At 59.2% G+C, this 18831-nt stretch overlaps 1 protein-coding gene across 4 annotated transcripts in view; it reads right to left on the bottom strand.

Annotated features, from left to right (window-relative positions):
• The window catches only part of GNAO1 (G protein subunit alpha o1), a 187946-nt gene continuing 169115 nt past the window's right edge, over positions 1-18831 (bottom strand). For 2 of the 4 annotated variants that reach the window (XM_037816507.1, XM_037816510.1), the window contains 4 exons: positions 18386-18515; positions 5021-5174; positions 2120-2335; positions 1-1209 (listed from right to left, as the gene is read on the bottom strand). In XM_037816507.1, coding sequence (XP_037672435.1) covers positions 2148-2335; positions 5021-5174; positions 18386-18515 — 472 coding nt within the window. In that variant the 3' untranslated portion in view covers positions 1-1209; positions 2120-2147. Of the gene's footprint in view, positions 2336-5020; positions 5175-12055; positions 12479-14439; positions 14594-18385; positions 18516-18831 lie in introns of those variants that run through there. The other 2 variants (XM_037816508.1, XM_037816509.1) reach the window with 2 other exon arrangements.

Raw genomic sequence — 18831 nt, 5'->3', positions numbered from 1 at the left:
TTTTTTTTTTTTTTTTTTTTTTTAGTTTTTTTCCTTTTTTTTTCAAGGTTTTTTTTTCTGTATTTTAAATTTTTTGTGTGTTTTGTCTTTTTGCCCTCTCTTTACTTTGAAATGGCTGTGACTGGTCTTCTTCAGCAAATATTAAGTCTTAAAAGTGAAACCATGAAGAGGTTTGGGGTTTGGAGACTAGTCAAAGTAGAAATGACATAGGACTGGTCATGAAAACTGTGGCTTTAATGGAAACACTACATTCCATCTTTTTTTTTAAAATTTCTTTTTGTTTTTTTTTTTCCATCTCGTGGTATTTAAAAATTTTTGTTGTTGTTCTTTTTATCTGCAACACAAACATCCCCATGTGAGAAAGAGCGAACAAAGGTCACTGAAACAAAGGAAAAGGTGGAGGAGGAGCACACACACAAAAGGAGAGCATCCGCCAGAAAGACTGAAATCTCAAAAGTAAAAGGAAAATACAACCGCAACCCCATTTCCCAAAGACTATGAAAGCTGTTCTGGTATGTAATACGTAGTACTCATCAGGACAAAATAAAAACAACAAAAAACTAAAAAAAAAAAAAACCCAACACCAACCAAAATTACAAGGGAAATCTTTAGAAAGGGGGTTGGTAGGAGAATTCTTTCCTTTGGGGCTATATTTATATATATGATAGTTATTCTTTTTGGCAGCTACTGGCCAGTGAGAGCTGTGCTTTTTCTATACAAACCTGGGGTGAGTGCGTGGTCGGGGGCTTAGGGCTGGGGAGAGCAGGCTCCCCCGCTCGCTGGGTGCTGTTAGGGCCGCAAGCCCGGCCTGAGCACACTCCCCACAAACTCGTGTCTGCAAACCCACTTGGGCACCGCGGCCCCCTCTGCAGGTGGGCAGGGGGGTGTGCTCTGAGGTGGGAGAGATGTGTTAGTTTTTTTCAAAAACAAAGAAATATGGATGAAATGGTGGTTTTTCCTTTTTCCTCTTTCTGTAAGCTACAAAGCACATGAGAAATGTTCTTTTTTTTTTTTTTCTTTCAAATTCTAAATGTAAAGACTCAACTAAAACCGGATTCTACAGCATTCTACAGAAATACACAGCCGTCAGTCACTCTGGGGTCGGAGGATAGACAGGGGCTTGATAAAGAAAGGCTGTGTGTCTTACAAAGGCCAAAAGGTCATGCTACCAGGAGATCAACGCCAACAGCAAAGAGTCCGTGAAGCAGTCTGCAGAGAGAGAGATAAGGGGGTCTGGTCTGACCATTTTCTTTGATTTTACAAACCAACCAACCAACCAACCAAAAAACCCTAGAACATTTTTCATAATGTTGGGAGGGGGGAGCAAAATGGAGCAATTTCACATGACCCCAAGTGAAGCCTGTGCCAGGACCCTGGGACGAGTTTACCAATCCGGCCCCCTTGGCCACTCCTGCGCCCCTGCTTCCCAAGTGCATCTCAGAGGGGTCTGGCAACTCTGCAGGCGAATTGGAGCTGACCTGGCTGCTTTAGAAAGCAGGCTCCCTTTCCTCTGACTTTTGCCTTATTAACAGGAATAAAGAAGACTCAGGAGACAGTGGATTGCTCAGAGCAATGATTCTTCTAAATTCTTGAAATCAACCTCTACCACCAGAAGTGTCCTCGAATTGTTGTTGGGGGCCTAGGGTAGGGAGATGCTTAGTAGTGTCGGGTGTTTTTGAAACAGTTTTGGAATTTGCCCAAGAGCGGGACAGAACGAGAGCACACCGCCTCTGGGTGGAAAGCAGAGAAGCTGCCGGACTAGCGCGAGGCCCTTCCCTGCTCACAGAAGCGGGTCTCAGAGTCAACTCACGCGGTTGCTCTTGGAAGGATGGACTCCCAAATCAGTGCTCGCTTCGTGAAGTGTGTGTGTGTGAGAGTGTGTACACAGATATGTGCATGCTCACGTGCTGGCCCCAGGAAAATCTTGAGCCATGGAATGGTGGTCAGTTCTGTTCGCAGCTCTTTCTAATACAAACTAAAAAGATTTTTTAAATATATATTTGTCTATATGTTTTTGTTATGCCTTTTACATATTTTAACCGACTTGCATTTGTTAGTGGTGTGTGTGTGTGTGCACGCGCAGGTGTGCAAGCTTTTCTGTGAGTGCTGGAATCATTACCAAATAGGTTGCTATACAGGACGAGAGGTCAGTACAAGCCGCAGCCCCGGAGGTTGTTGGCAATGATGATGTCGGTAACGGCGTCGAACACCACCTGGATATTATTCGTGTCTGTGGCACAAGTCATGTGACAATAAATTTCTTTGTTGGGTGAGCGGTTTTTGCTTTCAAATTGTGCTTGGATGTAGGCGGCTGCATCTTCGTAGGTGTTGGGGCCTGGAACAAGACACAGAAAAGGAGGGCAGAGGCGCTGGTGAGGGCCGCGGTGTACCCGACGGGAGGACGCAGCGGCCGAGAAGTGGGCCGTGGGGCTCCCCGGGGAGCAGCCGAGGGAGCGAGGAAGGGAACGGAGGACGGCTACAGGATTGCTGGGCATCTGTTTTCCAAGGTGCGATTTTAAATTAAAAACTACAGAAGACTTAGATTTGCCTAGCGTTTGGCTTTTCAGGCTGTTTCCTGTATTTTCACCCCTGGAGGACAGAGGCCAGACTTTCACGGCTGCTTTCTTGATGAACAAACTGAGGCCCAGAGAGCCTTGGTCTGCCAATCACACCACTTTCTGGGGCCTAGGCCAGGCCTGCTGCTGTGGGGAAACCGAGGAAATACAGGCCAGTGAGCTGCCGAGCAGGGCCGGTGGCGACCCAGGCTTGGGGAGATCCGAGCACGGGGGGTGCTGGCCCGGGCCCTTCCCTCGGTGCCGGGCTCCTTGAACCCTTGGTGGGTTCCTTCATGAGAGCAGCGCTCAGCATCCCCAGCTCTTAGGTGAAAGACCAGGACGTGGGGCATTGGTGCCCTCAACTCAGTTAGTTTTTGGGGATGTCAGTTGTGTAACACCTGCAGGCTCCCCACCATCCCCACCAATTTCTTGGGTGTCCTCTCGGCCCTGCTGGGGCTGGGTGGGGGGCATATCTGTGGATGACGTAGGCAAGTTTTCCAACCAGTGCCTAGCAGCTGCTGCCCAAACCTTCGTGGCTGTGCTGTAGGCTCAGCCTTTGATGAAATACCGTGAACTATGGATCAACGCAGACGGGTGTAAAGCCCAGTATCAGGAAGATGCCCACTTCCCTCAGTGCCGCTAGGATCTGGCCCAGTAGGCAACAGTGTGGTCTTATTTGAGGTGCTGGATGAACTCTCTCCTTGCCCCACCCCACCCTGCAGGCTGAGGCATAAGCCCCAGGGTTGGGATGCTGGGGCTTGGCTGCTGGAAGCTTCCAGGCTTCCAGGCCAGCGGTAAGTGGTGGAAAGGACACCCTGGGGGAAGGGGTGGGCACATCCCTGGAGTGGGGGTGGGACGGGGGCTGCCCAGACCCACACACAGGGCAGGGCCCCCTCCTGGATTGCCTTTGGAGAGATACCAAAGCAAAAGTAAACTGAGGCCCAACTTCAGAGCAGAGCTGTCTGTGAACTTCACTGTATGTGGTTCTCAAAGACAAGACGAGGTGCCAGACCTGGACCCAGTCATGGAGCCCCCTTCCAGAGAGAGCCAAGACAAAGGCCCAGGTCATGAGAAAAGAAGGCCTGTGATCTCCCGGGGGGCCAGCTGGAGGACCGGGACACCCAGCGCAGGCGTCCTCAGTGCCTGCTGTGTCCCCCACCCTCACACGACCCCACTCCTGCCCCGGGCACACTGGGCATCCAGCCCCACCTGCCCCTACCCCTCCAGCATGTTCTGTGTCCCCCACAGGCCTTGGCACCCCATGGGGCCACTGCGTTTCTCCTGTCTGCTGGCGTAAGTGAGCGAGGTCGGGTTCTGGGCTGTGAGAGGAAGGTGATCTGAATGGAGACTGGACCTTTGCATGGTTCGAGATGGAAGAAAAAGTTTGGGGGGTTGGGGGTGATGCAAAGCAGCTGGGGGGGTCATCTATGCAGAGCCCCCTGCAGAGGGCTCCACGTGGTCATTTGTCATCCGTCACACTGTTTGAACTCAGGCTGGGTCCCTCTGAAAGCCCTGCAGAACACAGATGTTCCCCAAATTCGGACTGGTGCTCTCTGTTGGGGACACCACTCTTGAGGCCGTGCCCCAGGTCGGGCTGTCCCACGAGCCCTTCTTCCTGCCCTGTCCATCTGTCAGCAGACCCTCCCTCAGCTGCCAGGCTAGCCCGATGCCTCGTCCACCCATCTGGAGAGAGCGCGTCATTGGCTGTGGGTGGGTGGGTGGGTGAGGTGTCTGTGATACGTTTCCCTGACAGTCAGATCGGAGGACAGAGCTGCAGAGAAGGCAGAAGAGAGGGGAGGCAGGGGTGGAGGAGGCTTGGGGGTGGTTGGAGTGGTTTGATTTGGGGGAAACACCAGGGGTGGAGGGAGTGGGGACGGGAGGCATGGGGGGTCGTGGGGGGAATGAGCCAGCAGGTGCAGGGAGGGTGTGCTGCACACGGAGGCCCAGGATGTGTGGCGCATCAGAGCTCGTAGCAGAGGAGGCAGGGGGCTGAAATGCAGCCCAGGCCCCAGTGCAGGCCTTGTGCCCACCCGTGGTGTGAAGGAAGGGGCACCCTCCCCCAATTCATGCCTTCATGGGGGTGGCACCATGGGCGGGTGAGGGGAGGCCCTGGATGAGCTTGGGGGCAGCTCTCCTGCAAGGTCCCGAGACCACTGCTGTAGAGGGGAAGGGGAAGCCTGTGGTCCTGTCCTGTCTCCTGATCCTGCCATGTCACTCCTGAGCCACCTGGTCACAACATCCATGGCTCGGGAAGGAACATTTGCCACTGCATTTAGGGCCGTGTCCTGGAAAGGGCCCAGCCTGGTCGCGCCCTGCGTGGCCCCAGCACCTCATCCTCGGGCACAGAGCGGCGCTGGCTGAGCAGCCACTTCGGGCCCGAGCCCACGGGCAGTTGGGCCCTGGCCTTCGCTCCTCCCTGGCCTTCTGGGGGGCTTCCTGCTACACAGGCCCACCACGACACCCACCTGTGTATTCAGGGAAGCAGATGGTCAAAGGTGACTTCTTGATCTTCTCGCCAAATAGATCTTTCTTGTTGAGGAAGAGAATGATGGAGGTATCGATGAAGAACTTGTTGTTACAGATGGAGTCGAAGAGCATGAGAGACTCATGCATGCGGTTCTGCAGCCCCAGGAGGGGAGGAAGAGAGAACAGGACAGACAGACAGACAGATGGAGAGACACGGAGACAGGGAAAGAGAAGAGGAGAGTTAGGTTTAAGAGAGAGGAACTGGGCTACTCAGCAGCTCCCGAGGGCTCCTGTGCCCACAGGCCCCGATGAGGCTGACAGATGGAACCTGCAGCAGCTCATGGTGCAGCTCATCCAACTGTCAGAGCCCAGGGACGCCCTTCATCTTGGGGCTGGTGGCAGGACCAGGAGCCACCATGGCTCCCTGGGTGAGGCTGGGGACAGGCTCTCCCCACTGCAGAGATTCCCCAGCTATGTGAGGGCCTTCTGGTGTGTGTGTCTGTGTGTGTCTGTGTGAGTGTGTGTGTGTGTGTGAATGGGGAGGGGGGTGGCCAAGAGCCCAGGAGTTTGGCTTTGGCCCCATTGTCTGGACCTTTCCTCCTGGTTCTAATTCAGGGGTGCTGGCCTCTGGGAGTGGGGAAGGACCTCCAGGACTCTCCTGTGGTCAGAGGGGAAGTCATGCCGGCTCCCTGGAGCCCCCAGTCGGGGGAGAAGCTCCTTCCCAGGGCTGCCTCTGAGAGTGGCTGGTGACCAGCACGACCCTCCACTCAGCCCGTCTGACCCTGCGAGGAGGTTTTGAGTGATGTAGACAGAGGCACTGCCTTGCACACAGAGACTGGCTTAGCATATAAATGAATGTGGTGGGCATCCCAAAGGAAGCAGAATCCAAGGAGGACAGCTGCCCGCCCTGGGCAAGCACTGACTTCTGCTTTGGGATGCCCGGACTGGGGTGGCTGCTTCTGGGAGTGCAGACGGCATGCCTCACTGCCGGCTAACCCGTGTCTGCACAGGAAGGCGGCCCTTCATCTGGAATGCCCCTTCCTGGGGAAGGGATGGCCCGACTTGTTTTCCCTGAAAACCCTGTCCTAGCCTTGGGAGCCTGCCCACCACACACCCAGCTCCACAGGCCTAAAGCCCAAGTCCAGAGGTAATTCCCAGCCAATCGCTACTTCTGAAGTAAGAAGATTAAATGAACAATAGGTGAAATGAACAATAGGAAGGAGAAGAGAACCGGTGTGGGCATGAGTTGCCGAGAGATGAACTCCTCCCCCAGGGATACGCCAAGAGCAGGCGCTGAGCAAACTGCTTGCTCAATTGGCCCGACCTTCTTCCTCTGCCTGGGCAGGGGGGCAAGGATGACGATGACGCGGCCACCGCTGGCCACCAAGGCCGCTCTGTGCCAGCACCATGCCCAGCACTTGATCCGCCTCGTATAAATTAGCCTCATCAGCCCTGAGGGGACACTGAGAGGTGACACGGCTGGGACTCGGGAAAGCAGAGGCGACTGCCTCTGGGCATCTTAGGTTAGTCCTTCCTTCAGGAAGCCTTCCCTGACCGCATCCTTACACCGCTGACCTGGCGAGGGTATCACCCCCCCAACCTGTGTTCTGATCCAGCCAGTCAGCTCCCCTGGGAGCCCCTCAACAACTGCCGCAGCTTTATTACCCCTCCAGGATCTTAAGAAATGACATTGTCCTCTTACTCTGCTAAACAAATTCAGTAAACTCCTATGATCTTATTACCCTGTTAGCCTCAACCAGTAAACTGCATTCTCAGTTCCCCGCAAAGTCTCTCTGTCCATTTGCAGGATCCCACTCGGAGGAGCACGACTCATTTGCCTTATTGGAGTCCATTTGGAAAACGGCAGGTGGGAGTTTCCCAGGAGGCCAAGCAAATCCAGGCTCGGGGCTCAGAGCTGTGGGCACTCAGGCTCACCAGGCCACCCCGGGGCAGCATGGAGATGCGTGAGCCTCCACGGATTCAACAGGAAAAGGCTGGAGACCAGCTCCTTCTGTCCCCCCCGCCAAGAGCCACCTCATCCTACAGCTACTCAACAAAGAGCTAAAAACCCAGAGCCAGAGGTAAGCTCCCGACTCCACCTCACAATGGTTCCAGGCCTGCCTCTGGGGGATGTCATGGGGACATACACCCGGGGCATCTCCAGGAACAGACAGAGCTCATGCTGTGGCCACTAGGGTGACCGGAGCTGAGCTTGGGGGGGCTGCGTAAAGTTACGGGCCTGGGCTGAAGCTCTCTTCCTCAAGGAGGCCCCGAGCTTAGGTTTGGGGAAGTGCAGGCCCATTCTCCTGGGCACCCCTTTACTGGTGCCCAGCCCTTCCACAGCCTCGGGGCTGCGGAGCCTCCACTCACTCCTCTAGCCCTTCTGGACTGGCATTTGGTGCAAGGCCCTCTACTGGGCCTAGGCCCTGCTCTCCAGGAGCCCACAATCTGGTTGGGGAGAAGCAACACACATTTAAAAGGACTGAGGTCTCAGGGATGGAACTGAGGGAAGAAAGGGCCTTGGAGTGAGCCTCAAAAGAAGGGTTGATCCTGGAGGTGCAGGGAGGGCAGTGAGGAGGGGACCTGGCTGTGGGGAGAGAAGGGGAGGCGCCGGCACTGGCCCCATCCGTGCCCCGGTGGCCCACTAGCCATCCCTCCACACACCGACGGGGTCCCACTGCCAAGCAGCCCAGAGAGCAGATGCCGGAGAACATTTAAAACTGAGACGCCACCATTAGAGAAAAGAAAGAAGCCAGGGTCACAGTCAACAGCCAGCCCTCTGCCCGCCGTCACCTTCTCGCGGAGCCACTAAGAACCCTCCTGGGGCTGGCCCCTGAACCCCCCAAGTCCTCTGCCTGCCCCTGGCTCAAGCAGAGCCTGAGAGCAGCAGGAGAGCCAAGCGAGACTGGCTACCTGCCTGGCCGCTGGCCCCCTGGACAGCATGGCTGGCACCAAGCCCGCTGGGTATGGCGGTGGCTGGGCCTGGGATGGACCAGCCTGTGCCCCCACTCTGGGGCCGCACCACAATCACCAGGCAGGAGGGTGGCCAGTCACCCAGGCCCATCTGCTCCACAGCACGGTGCCCACCCACCAGGCTACCCACAGCCCCGGCCACAATCAGGCCGGGCAGGGTCCGAGGACACGGCATGTGGGCGCCCAGGGGAGGTTCCCTGGGCACTGACACAACACACCACACTCACGCTAGAAAAGAGCTGGCACTTTTATTAATGGTTGGTGACTAATAAATACATTACGGCAGCCAATAAATTATTACAATCACTAGAGATTTATTAAACTGACAAGACACTCTTCTTACAAAATTACAGTTAATATGGGGTGGGTGGTGGCGGGGTTGGGAGGTGGGACCGCTGCACCTAAGGGGGAAGGCACTGCTAAGGAGGGAGGGGGCGCCCAAGCCCATCCGTGCCTGGGATGGAGTGGGGGGAGTAGAGAGGCTGCAACCGAGGGGTGTGTGGGGAGCAGGGACACGCGTGGCGGTGGCCGAGCCAGGGGCTGGGTCAGAAACAGAATCAGCAAGGGGAAGACCGGGAGGTGAAGGGCAGCTGCTGGCCTGGCTGGAGCTGTCACTGCTGCCAGCTGGGGCCGGGGAGGGGGAAGAGAGGGGGGCAAAGGGTGGGCTGCAGGGTAGAGGGTGCCTGGGGCTGCTGGTTCTGCTGAGGAGGGGTGTGGGCAAAGCTGGTGGTCTTGGTGTCGTCAGTCTGGGGCAAAGCTGCCCTTCCGGAACGGGTTATTCTTTGCCTGGAAGGCCCAGGGCTGTGGAGGGGCCATTTTTCCTGCTCCTGTCCCCACCTGCCTGTCCCTCCATAGGACCTTCACCTGCAGGTCCCAGGGACCCTGGAGGGAAGGGCTCAGCTATGCTCTTTGGACAAGGGGGGTTCAGGGCTCTTCTCACAGGGACAGGGCATCCCTGACACCCCCGTGGCAGCTCTCGCCCCACCCTGGGGTGCTGCGGCCCATCTCCCTGCAGGCCTGTGGCCGGCATGAGGAACTGTCCGGAGACACCAGATTGAGTCTCTGTGGCCACGGAGCCAGAGCCTCAGAGCTCGGTTCTTGAGAACTACCAAGTTGCCCCTGAAGCCTTCCAGAAGCTCGGCCTGACGAGTTTTGTGCCCAGACTTCTCAAAAAGGGGCCGAGCAGAGCACTCCCTGGGCTGGAGAAAAGAGTGAGGGCTCAGTAAGAACCGGCTGGGGTGGTGAGGGGTTTGCTCACCAACAGCGTTGAGGAGCTCACGAGACCAGACCGAGAAGAGAAGGGGGCGAGGTCAGGAGGGCTGCAGGCTAGAGATCCTGGAAGGAAGAACTTCCAGAACGGATCCCTGGGGCTATAAACCACAGGAGGTGTCAGTGGGACAATCACTGCCCTCGGAGAGCTGCGCAGCCCACCCTGTGCAGAGGGGAGGGGTGAAGGGAGATGCCTCTGGGGCCTTCCCGCTTGGGGTCTGCACAGTCTGGTTAGGGGGCTCTGGGCAGGGGGTGATGCCCAGTGCACTCCCCAGTGGGGTGTGGAGCCCAGGCTGCCCCCTGGGAGCACGTGGCACAGGCCCTCAGGCTCTGCTGGGGCCAGAGGGAGAGAAGGGGACAGGTCACCGGGCACCGGGGCTCCACGGAAGGTGGCCGTGCCCTCTGCTCAGTGCTGGGACGGCCTCCTGCAGAGACCCTCTTTGAACCCCAAGCACCCACTTCCCTTCTCCCCGTCAGGCCAGAGAGCCTTGGGGACCTCCAGGTTCTCAGTGGGGAGGCCAAGTCCCGGCTCTTGCAATGGCAGCAGGTGCTGGGGCACGCGACTTGCCCACAGGCAATGTAGGTGGCACAGGTTTCACGGATTTGGCCAAGGTGGCCCTCCTAGACAGCAGTCCCCCTCTGCCTGCTAAATGAGAGTCCGATGGAGAGTTTAAGCCTGGCCCCTCAGGGGGTACACACGGGCTGCTGCGGGGAAGAGATGGACCACATCTGCTCGCTCACAATCTCTCCCCCACCCCCACCCTCGACGGAGCCAAAACTGACCTGTTACCCTCAGTCCCTTCCCCATGTGGAGCCGCCAGGAATGACATGGATGGGGCAGGCGGAGGGTAGTGGACAATTCCTGTGCATTCCCGAGCTCCCTGGAAGCCCCTGGCCCAGACTCTACAGCCAAGCACCCCCCTCAGCTGGCCAGGGGCGGGGGCTGAGGGCGGCCCGAGCACAGTAACCGGGCGTGTTTGGAGGAAACTGAACAGGGCAGAGCAAAGGGCAGCCTGGGGGTGCAGGGGCAGGAAGGGCCTGAGCTACCCGCTCCCGCAACCCACTAATTCTACAGACCAGTAGGGCTGGGCCCGGGGTCCTGGCCACTGTGCCACCGGGTTTGAGAGGCAGACGGGGCAGAGGGAGGGCTCTGGTGTGCCACTGGCCGCACATTGAGACTCAGAGGTGTGGCTTGGCCAGCATGTCCCCTCTCTCCAGCTGCTTTTGAGTTGGAGGCCCCAGGGCAAAGTTAGGAGCACATCTGCCCCCCCCCCCCCCCATGGCGATGCTGGGGAAATAGCTGCTTGCGTCTTCCATGTTGCTTACGTCTTCCGACGTGGCCCTGGCTGCCCGTGGCAGGACACTGGACACCAGCTCTGCTGGCCTGTCCTCTGCCTCATCCCAGCCCCTGATGCCACGTCCAGCACGTCAGAGGCCAGCAGAACTGGAGGGGTCTTGGGCAGCCTGGCTGGCTGATTTCCCAGAAGCCTGGGGCCAGCAGAGACAGCCTGACAGGAACGGGGACTCACTCCTAGTGGCACCCATCCCTGCAGACATTTTGGCACTTGGGAAGGTCCCTGGGTCTCCCAGGCCCCACCCAGAGCTCTGTGTCTGCTGGACCCAGGAAGCCCAGAGCTGCTGGCATGGCCTCCTCCTGGCCCAGGCAGTCCAAGGGCAGCAGGTGGGAGCCCGGGGTCCTGCCCAGCCCTGGGCCTCAGCAGTGAGTGGTGCCTTGTGGGGGCATGAGAGAGCAGAGGGCTTAAGGAGGGGCAGAGGCAGCCCACCCCACTCTGGGCCTCTTGGACAAAGCCTGTGATACAAGCACCCAGAGCCTGCCTGCACTGTCAGAGGCGCCCAGGAGTGAGAGGCGTGTTGACTGCACAGCCACGGGCCCGGGTCACCTCCAGTGGGTCCCAGAACTCTCTGCCCAAGTAGGGGAGGTGCTTGAGCCAGCCTGGGCCCCTTGCAGCTCATGCTCCAGGGTGCTGTTACTATCCATCCTTCCCTGTGCCTGGGTGCTGGGAGGACACCAAGGGCTACAGACAAACTCCTCGATTCCTTCACCAAGGCGGAGTGAAGCAGGGGTGTGATCCACACCTTATCTGGGCCTCCCCAACTACAGAACGCAGACCCCAAAGGCCCCTCCCTGCCCCTGCTGCTATGATTTGGATTTACTTCGAATCAAAAGGGAAAGCTCATCTGCTCACACTCCTGGGCGGTCGTCTGAGACCTGAGCGATGGGAGAAGGTAGGGGGTCAACCCTGGGCCCAAAGGACTGGGCCTGAGGCCCCCAGCCCAGTCAACCCAAGAGCTACTTCCCTCGGGCCCCCTGCCCCGCCTTGTTAACCTCTGTCCCAGCGCAGAGCTCTCCCTCCACCCACCTACCAGGCACCTTTGCAATAAGTCAGTCTCAGAAGCATCGCCAGGCCCGGGAGTAGTCAGGGATGGGAGTTCCCAGGGTGGGCAATGGGGAGCCCCAAGAGCCGGCAAGAAGGGAAGGGCTCCTGCCAGAGGGCTGAGGTCCACAGGGGGAGAAGAGGGAGGCCCTGGTCAAGGCCTGAGCTCTTGGACCGACGCAGGCAGCCGGGTCCCACCCTGGGTTTCGGTGATGGAGCAGCCCACGGCCAGAGAGACCCCAGGAGAAGCTGTGTGGTGGCTCCGGTGCCCCCGCCGCGCCAGCACCCACCCAGATGGCAGGAGGAGACCCCAGGAGCCGAGCATGAGTCACGGAGCGGAGGGAGCACCCATTCTGGGCCAAACGGCAGCCAGCACCACCCCCCCACCACTTGTGGATGAAACACCTTGAGATGTCAAGTAATGGATGGTGCCCCTGCAGCCCCCCACCCCCCGTTACCGCGGGCACTGAGGTCTGGGCAGTGGCATCTCGGGGGAGTGGGGAGGGGTCTCCCCACCCCCCCTCGGTGCCAGCCCCTGGGCTGTCCTTCCTCAAGTGCAAAGGGCGGACGGAGGGGTGGCCGAGCTCAGGCTGGGCGGGCGTGGGGCAGCAGGTGGCCGAGAGGCTGCGGCTCAGTAGAGTCCACAGCCCCGCAGGTTTTTGGCGATGATGACGTCCGTCACGGCGTCAAAGACAAACTGGATGTTGTTGGTGTCGGTGGCGCAGGTGACGTGGGTGTAGACCTCCTTGTGGGCCGACTTGTTCTTGCTCTCGTACTGGGCCTGGATGTGAGCCACCGCTTCTGTGAAGGCGCTGGGGCCTGCGGGAGAGAGCAGGCGGCGGGTGAGGGTGGGCGCCGCGGGGGGCAGACGCTGGGGGCCCTGCCCTGGCACCCAGGAAGGAAAACCCGGTGCGGGGGGTGAGAACTTGTGGGCTCAGCGAAATCATCAGTAGGCCAGGGATCAAGACAGAGGCGCGAACCCAGTTTCAAATTGATGAAAGAAACAAAATATCACCTTTCTCAGTTCGTCATCTATAGAGAGGGTGAGTAGTTTCATGAAACTTGTTTTCCTTGGAGCTGAGTCTGCAGACTGACGATGAACTGATAAGATGACTACTAAGATCAATGAACTAAGACTATTTCCTATTGTTGGGCTGTGCTCAAGGAAGTCGGGAAAACACCGGTCAGGTGGGCCCTTGGCTACTGCGCCGCTGCAGGTGAGGCCCTCTTGCCTGTGAGTCAGCCAGGTGTGGAGGCTGTGCTCTGCCTCGGCCTCCCTCCTCCTCCTCCTCGACCCCTCCCTGCTCGCCTTCACCAATGCCCCGTCTGGCTCGCTTACTTGCTGTCTTCCTCAGGGGCTGCCATGTTGATCTGGTTCCCAGGTGAGCCCAGGAGGGTGGGATCCAGTTCAGGGAGGGGCAGTACGGGATCCCTGGCTTCACCCACAAGCCTCCCTGGCTTCCGGCAATCGGGGCCCAAGGCTGATGGAGGCTGGGAAGGAGGGGCTGGGGTTTGGAGGCTGCAGCGCCAAGCTGGGGTGGGCTGCCGTGCAGACTGGAAGCCTGGGGGGGGGGTCCCCGCCACCTCGGGCACAGGCACACAGGCCACCAGGCCTGACCTCGAGGGCCCACCAGCCCACAGCGCTCTCCTGTGTGGGCTGAAGGTGAGGGGAGCATCCCTGGGACTTACAGGCAATTGCTCAGACTCCCTTAATATTGTAAGTGGTCCCCCTCCTCCCACCCCAGCCTGACACTGGCCTTGAGGCTGAGCCACCTGCCCGCTTTGGCTGCCCCATGGCTGCCCGCTTAGGTCACCTGGGTGGGATCCACAGACCCCCAACCTACAGCTAGAAAGGAAAGTTGACTGGTGGTCCCTGAGGGCTGGTCAGCCTGAAGATGCCCCACTTCTCCCACTCACCCCTCTGGCCAGGCCTGGGGCTCTTCTGGGGCCCTCCTAGGACCCTGCTGCCATCGAACTGGGGCTGCCTCCCCTGGGACCCCTGGCCACCCTCGCTGCCCCCGCGGGACCCTGGCCAGCCTGCCCTCCCTGGCTGCTCAGCCTCCATTGTCCACTGTCACCTCCATGGGCCCCCCAGGGTCTCATGACAGTCCCATGTGGGCAGTATTTTTGGACTTGTTGATCATGATCATAATCATAACAGTTGCAGCAACACTGAGTGAGTGCTCACTCTGCACCAGGTACACCATCAGCTCCCCATGTCCGTGAGCTCATTTACCCTCCCCAAAACTCTACGAGGGAGGGTAGGAGAGCAGGGCCCCTGTCCCCATCTCACCAACATGGGGACAGGTGCAGGGAGCTCAGGAAAGCTGTCCGGCTGCTGGTATGTGGCAGAACTGGGACACAGGCCTTGGGCCGCCTGACCTGAAACCCCTGCGCTTAACCCCTTCACCATCCTGGGGTTCCCACTTTGTGTAAAGTCTGTGTAAAGCCGCTAGTTACAGACGGCGAAGTAGAAGCTCAGAGAGGTTGGCGAGATCACACAGCTAAGGAAGCAGCAGAGCTCGACTGAGACCCTGTTATCCCTGTCTGGGAAGCCCCTGTTGTGTCCTCCCAGCTGCTCCCAGCCCCACTTCACCACCACATGTTCTGGGGGTGGGCGTGGGGGCATCTTTGGTTCTGTGGTGGGATCTGGTCTGTCAGCGGAGCACGCTAGAAGCGGACTGAGCTTTGACACGGGGACATCCTCCCTCAAGGAATTAGTGTGGCCGGAAAAGGCTGGGCAGGACCCCAGCTGTCCAGGACTGGGCGGGGGGCCCTACCTGTGTATTCAGGAAAGCAGATGGTTAGTGGGGACTTCTTGATCTTCTCTTCGAATATGTCCTTCTTGTTAAGAAAGAGGATGATGGACGTGTCTGTGAACCATTTGTTGTTACAGATGCTGTCAAAAAGCTTCAGGGATTCGTGCATGCGGTTCTGCAACAGAGCGGAGAGGCACGTGAGGGGTGGCCGTGCCCAGGGCCCTGACCCATCGCGGCCAATGGCACAGCGGGACAAGCGAAGGGAAGGTCCACCAACGCGGCTGAACGCACCACCGAGGGACGGAGACGGGGAGACCCACACGGACACACAGGACGTGGCCCCTGCTGCATTCCACACGCAGGCAGGGCGGGGTGGAGCGGGGCAGCCAGGCTGGGGATGCTGCCCCTTCCAAAGAGAGTCGACCCTGGGTGGGGCAGTGGGGCCCTGGGGGCTCCAGCTCGTGGAGGGCATGCACCATGCACATAGGGGGCGGGGGCCGCAACCACCATCGCACACGTCGACACGGACCACGGCTCATGCAGCTCTCTCTACTGGGTTCTCATCAGGAGCCAGCAGGGTTGGGGGGTGCACGCATTCATCGGGGAACATTAACCGAGGACTAGGAGATCCTCGAATTAATCCAGAGTTGGAAGCAGACACCAGGGGATGGCCTCTCAGGGGTGATCTTGCTGTGGCCTTGGGGTGCTCGGTGACGGGGTGGTCGGCTGGGCTGTGGCTGGGAGGAGGGAGGCCTGGGGGGAGCTGGTTTCTCAAAAGAGGGGCCAGAAGAACCCCAAGGTGAAACCCAGCAAAACAGATTAAAACAGAGAGGAAGATAAAAATCCAGCAGGAAATATGAGAGAAAGAGACAGAAAAAATGTGAAAAACTGGTTCGGCCAGCTTTGGAGCCAGGAGGTCATGGCCGGTGCACCCCTGTGGCCGCCGTGCAGGTGCCCAGAGCCCAAGGCCACCGGGGGCCACGGCCAGCGTGGCTGGGGTGGAAGGACAGACTGTGGCCGAGCGGCTGGTGAGGAGTGGGGGAGGCGGAGTGGCCGGGGCAGGCGTTCACAGCAAAGTCACCCGGCAGTGCCCTGAGATCCTGCTGCTTTCAACTCGAAGCCGATGGTTTGGATTGGAGGGAGGTGGTCATACCTGCTGGGCTTGGAGGGTCTTTCAGAGTCTGTTCATGGGTTGGCCTTGGAATGGCCAGGTAAGGCCCTGCAGGCGGTGGTGGTGGTGGTGGCGGCGGAGAAGTTGTGGCAGGCTGAGGCCCGGTGCTGCTGGCAGCCACGCGCCCGGGGCCCGGCTGGGTGGCACTGAGAGCCTGCACTGGATGGGGTGAGGCCCCTGGGGTCCCGGGGTGGTGGGTGGGGCCGGCCACTAGGCCCAGGACCCTCCGGCCCAGCTCCGTGAGCTGTTTCCGGACACCCTTGTCATGGGCAGCTGCAAGCCTCACCTCAGGCCCGGGAGGGGAGCACACAGCTGACCAGAGAGGGAGGCTGAAGACGAAGGACAGGGCCACCGGCGCCTGGCCCTGGCGAGTGGACAGAGAAGGAGCAACTGCCGCATATCGAATGATGCTTCCCGAGCGCAGGCACCTCACGGCCGTCAGCCCACGGGTCCACAAAGCCGCCCACGGGAGCGTAAGCCACCACCACCATCTTACAGAGGTGGGAGCAGAGGCAGGGTACAGGGGGTGCCCACGATCACATAGTTGGCAGGGGCTGCGCCAGACGCTGGGCTAGGCCCATCTGACTGCCAGGCTGCCCACCATGGCCGCATGTCCCCACGGACACACAGATGCGCCTCCTGGGCTGTCATCAGGTTGTAACATCAGCTCTCACGTGGCTGCTTTTCCTGGGCTGCGGAGGTGGCCAGCTTTACGGAGCAGAGACCCCAGGAAAAGCCTGACCCTGACTTTGACACTGACTTTGACCCCATATGCCTTTGCTTAAGGTGCTCTGCCCCAGCCCTTGAGAAGGACACTAGGGGAAGAGGGAGAGAAGGGAGGAGGGAGAAAGGGGCGAGAAAGACACAGCATCCGCGGGAAGGAGACGAGAGAGCTGGAGGAGATTGGAGGAAAAGAGCTCCAGGACATGGCACCTGCTCAGCAGTTGGGGGAATGAGGGGTTCACAAAGTGCGGTTCACCGAGTGGCAGCCTGCAGAGGGAGGGCAGGCAGGGGAGGCCGCCCGGGTGAGGAGGGCCACTGTGCCCAGCCCCTAAATGCATGGGAGACGCGGGGGCCATGGATCTTGGTGCCCCACGGCTGCCAGGCCCACTTGGCTGTCCCTCTGCTTGTACGTGGATACAGGTCTGGAATCCACGGCCGGGATGCAGTGTCGCACTCACCACACAGCCGTGCTCCCCACACCCAGGCATCGTGGGGAGGAAAGATGAGCCAAGCAGAGCTCAGACCACGTAGGAGGCGAAGCGAACTGTGAATGATGTCTCTAAAAGCATAAATCCACCCAAAAGAGCAGTGAAAGATGCGCCGGGGCGACCACTGTGGACGGTGCCATTGTGGGGTGGCCCGGAGCATGGACTCCTGGGCTTTGGGGCGGTCGGTGAACACGGGTCCAAGCACGGCGCAGGTGCATCCCAGCCCCACCCACCCTCACCTTCGGGCTCAGGTCCGGCGCCTGGGACCCCACTAGCTGCCCAGGCCGGAGCCTCCTCCCGGGACCGGACTGGCCAGGAGCACGTGGCCAAAGGCCAACCAGGGGCGCGGCTGGGCATGCCAGGGACGAGCAGGGCGTCAGGGTCCCTGACCCAACCCGCGGCTTCTGCCCCATCACGCTGCTTAAGTGCCCCAGGCCATGCTGCCCCGCGCCCCTCCACAGCACTTCTACGCCTTCCCAAGCCTGCCCAACACTCCAGAGCTCCTCGGGTCTTCACAACAGCCCCACGGGACGAGCGGGACCAGGACTGATGAGGAAACTGGGGTCCAGAGTGCAGACAGGCCTTTTGGCTCAAGGCCCACCATGATGACAAGCCCCATTCCACCTGGAACCCTCAGTGTGGACTCAGAGGCGTGGGGGCAAAGGGTCTGTGTGTGTTTCCAACAGACGGGACGAGAAATGCCAAGGGTGGGACCCACTGCTTATGAGCCCCCATTCCCAGGAGGCATCATGGGTTTGTCCTGGCGGCTCTGTGGGCACATCGCCCTCTGTAGACTCTGCAGACAAACCCCCCGGGCCTGGGGCTACCACCAGGGATCGGACGGCCCAGGGGACCCGCCTGCTCAGGGTGATGGCCAATGCCAACCCTTCTATCAACAACATGCTTGCAGTGCCAGAAACCATTGCACAGATTTTGCAGGGGTTTGCTCATCCCATTGGCCAAGAGTCCCCATTTGACAGATGACAATAACCAAGGCAGAGGGGGTCCTGCCTAAATTCAGCAGCAAATCATTGATTGGCGGAGCCAGGACTAGGCCCAGAGGAAGGCAACACCTCTTCCCATGTGTGGGGCCGGCAGTTCTCAGAGGCCCCCGTGTGAACCAATGCAGAGACAGAAGTGGGAAACTGGTTTGGAAACCTCCAAAGAAGGAGCCTGGAGCCACACTGTTCACGCACCAGGCTGCCTCATCCCACTGTCCCTCCCGGCCTGCCAGCCGTATGCTCTCCTAGCAGCTCCCATGCCAGTGCCCCAGGGGGGGCTTCCGAGGCTGAGGATGCTCTTTCTGCTCTATGTGCATGTTTGCTCAACTGCACCCTGATTTGTTCTAAGATTTGCTTGATTTTGTTCTGGCCTGTGGCATTTATGGAAGAGACACTTGCTGGTTTGCCGGTGGGCTGAGCCTGAGCGGCCCCACGGCTGCTCTTTGCGCTCTGGCCTCATGGGGTTATTTGCCCAATGACGTACAGTTGTCAAAGTGGGCCACTGAGGGCGACGGAAGCTCAAGTACCTAGAGGGGCAACCTGCCCTCATGCTGCCCCCGTCCCATGGGCCCAGGGTCACTCACCGTGGTTTCGTCTTCGTGGAGCACCTGGTCATAGCCGCTGAGTGCGACGCAGAAGATGATGGCCGTGACGTCCTCAAAGCAGTGGATCCATTTCTTGCGTTCGGACCGTTGGCCCCCGACATCGAACAGCCTGTGGGCAGACAGGGGAACTAGGAGGGGAAGGCGGCAGGGCCAGGAAGGCAGGGGGCCCGGCTGAGCTCAGGTGTGCAAGGAGGGGCTGTGGCACAGATGGACTGACAAGACCACAGACCCTCCCAGTGGCCTTCGCTGCATCTCCAGGCTCTCCACAGCCTCGGGCCTCAGTCCACCCTGCAGTCCTGGAGTCTGACCCAAAGGAGGCCGTGTCCAGGTGGCATGACTCAGGCCAGCCCCTGCAGCTGAAGAATGTTACTGGGCCCCAGCTGGCCCCCAAGAAATGCCTCCCCAAGCCTGCTCTTGACTCCTCT

The sequence above is a fragment of the Choloepus didactylus genome, chromosome 22 (genome assembly GCF_015220235.1).
Source record: "Choloepus didactylus isolate mChoDid1 chromosome 22, mChoDid1.pri, whole genome shotgun sequence".
Classification (NCBI taxonomy): domain Eukaryota; kingdom Metazoa; phylum Chordata; class Mammalia; order Pilosa; family Megalonychidae; genus Choloepus; species Choloepus didactylus.
The sequence above is the reverse complement of the archived record's forward strand: the minus strand, read 5'-3'. Positions and strand labels throughout refer to the sequence as shown.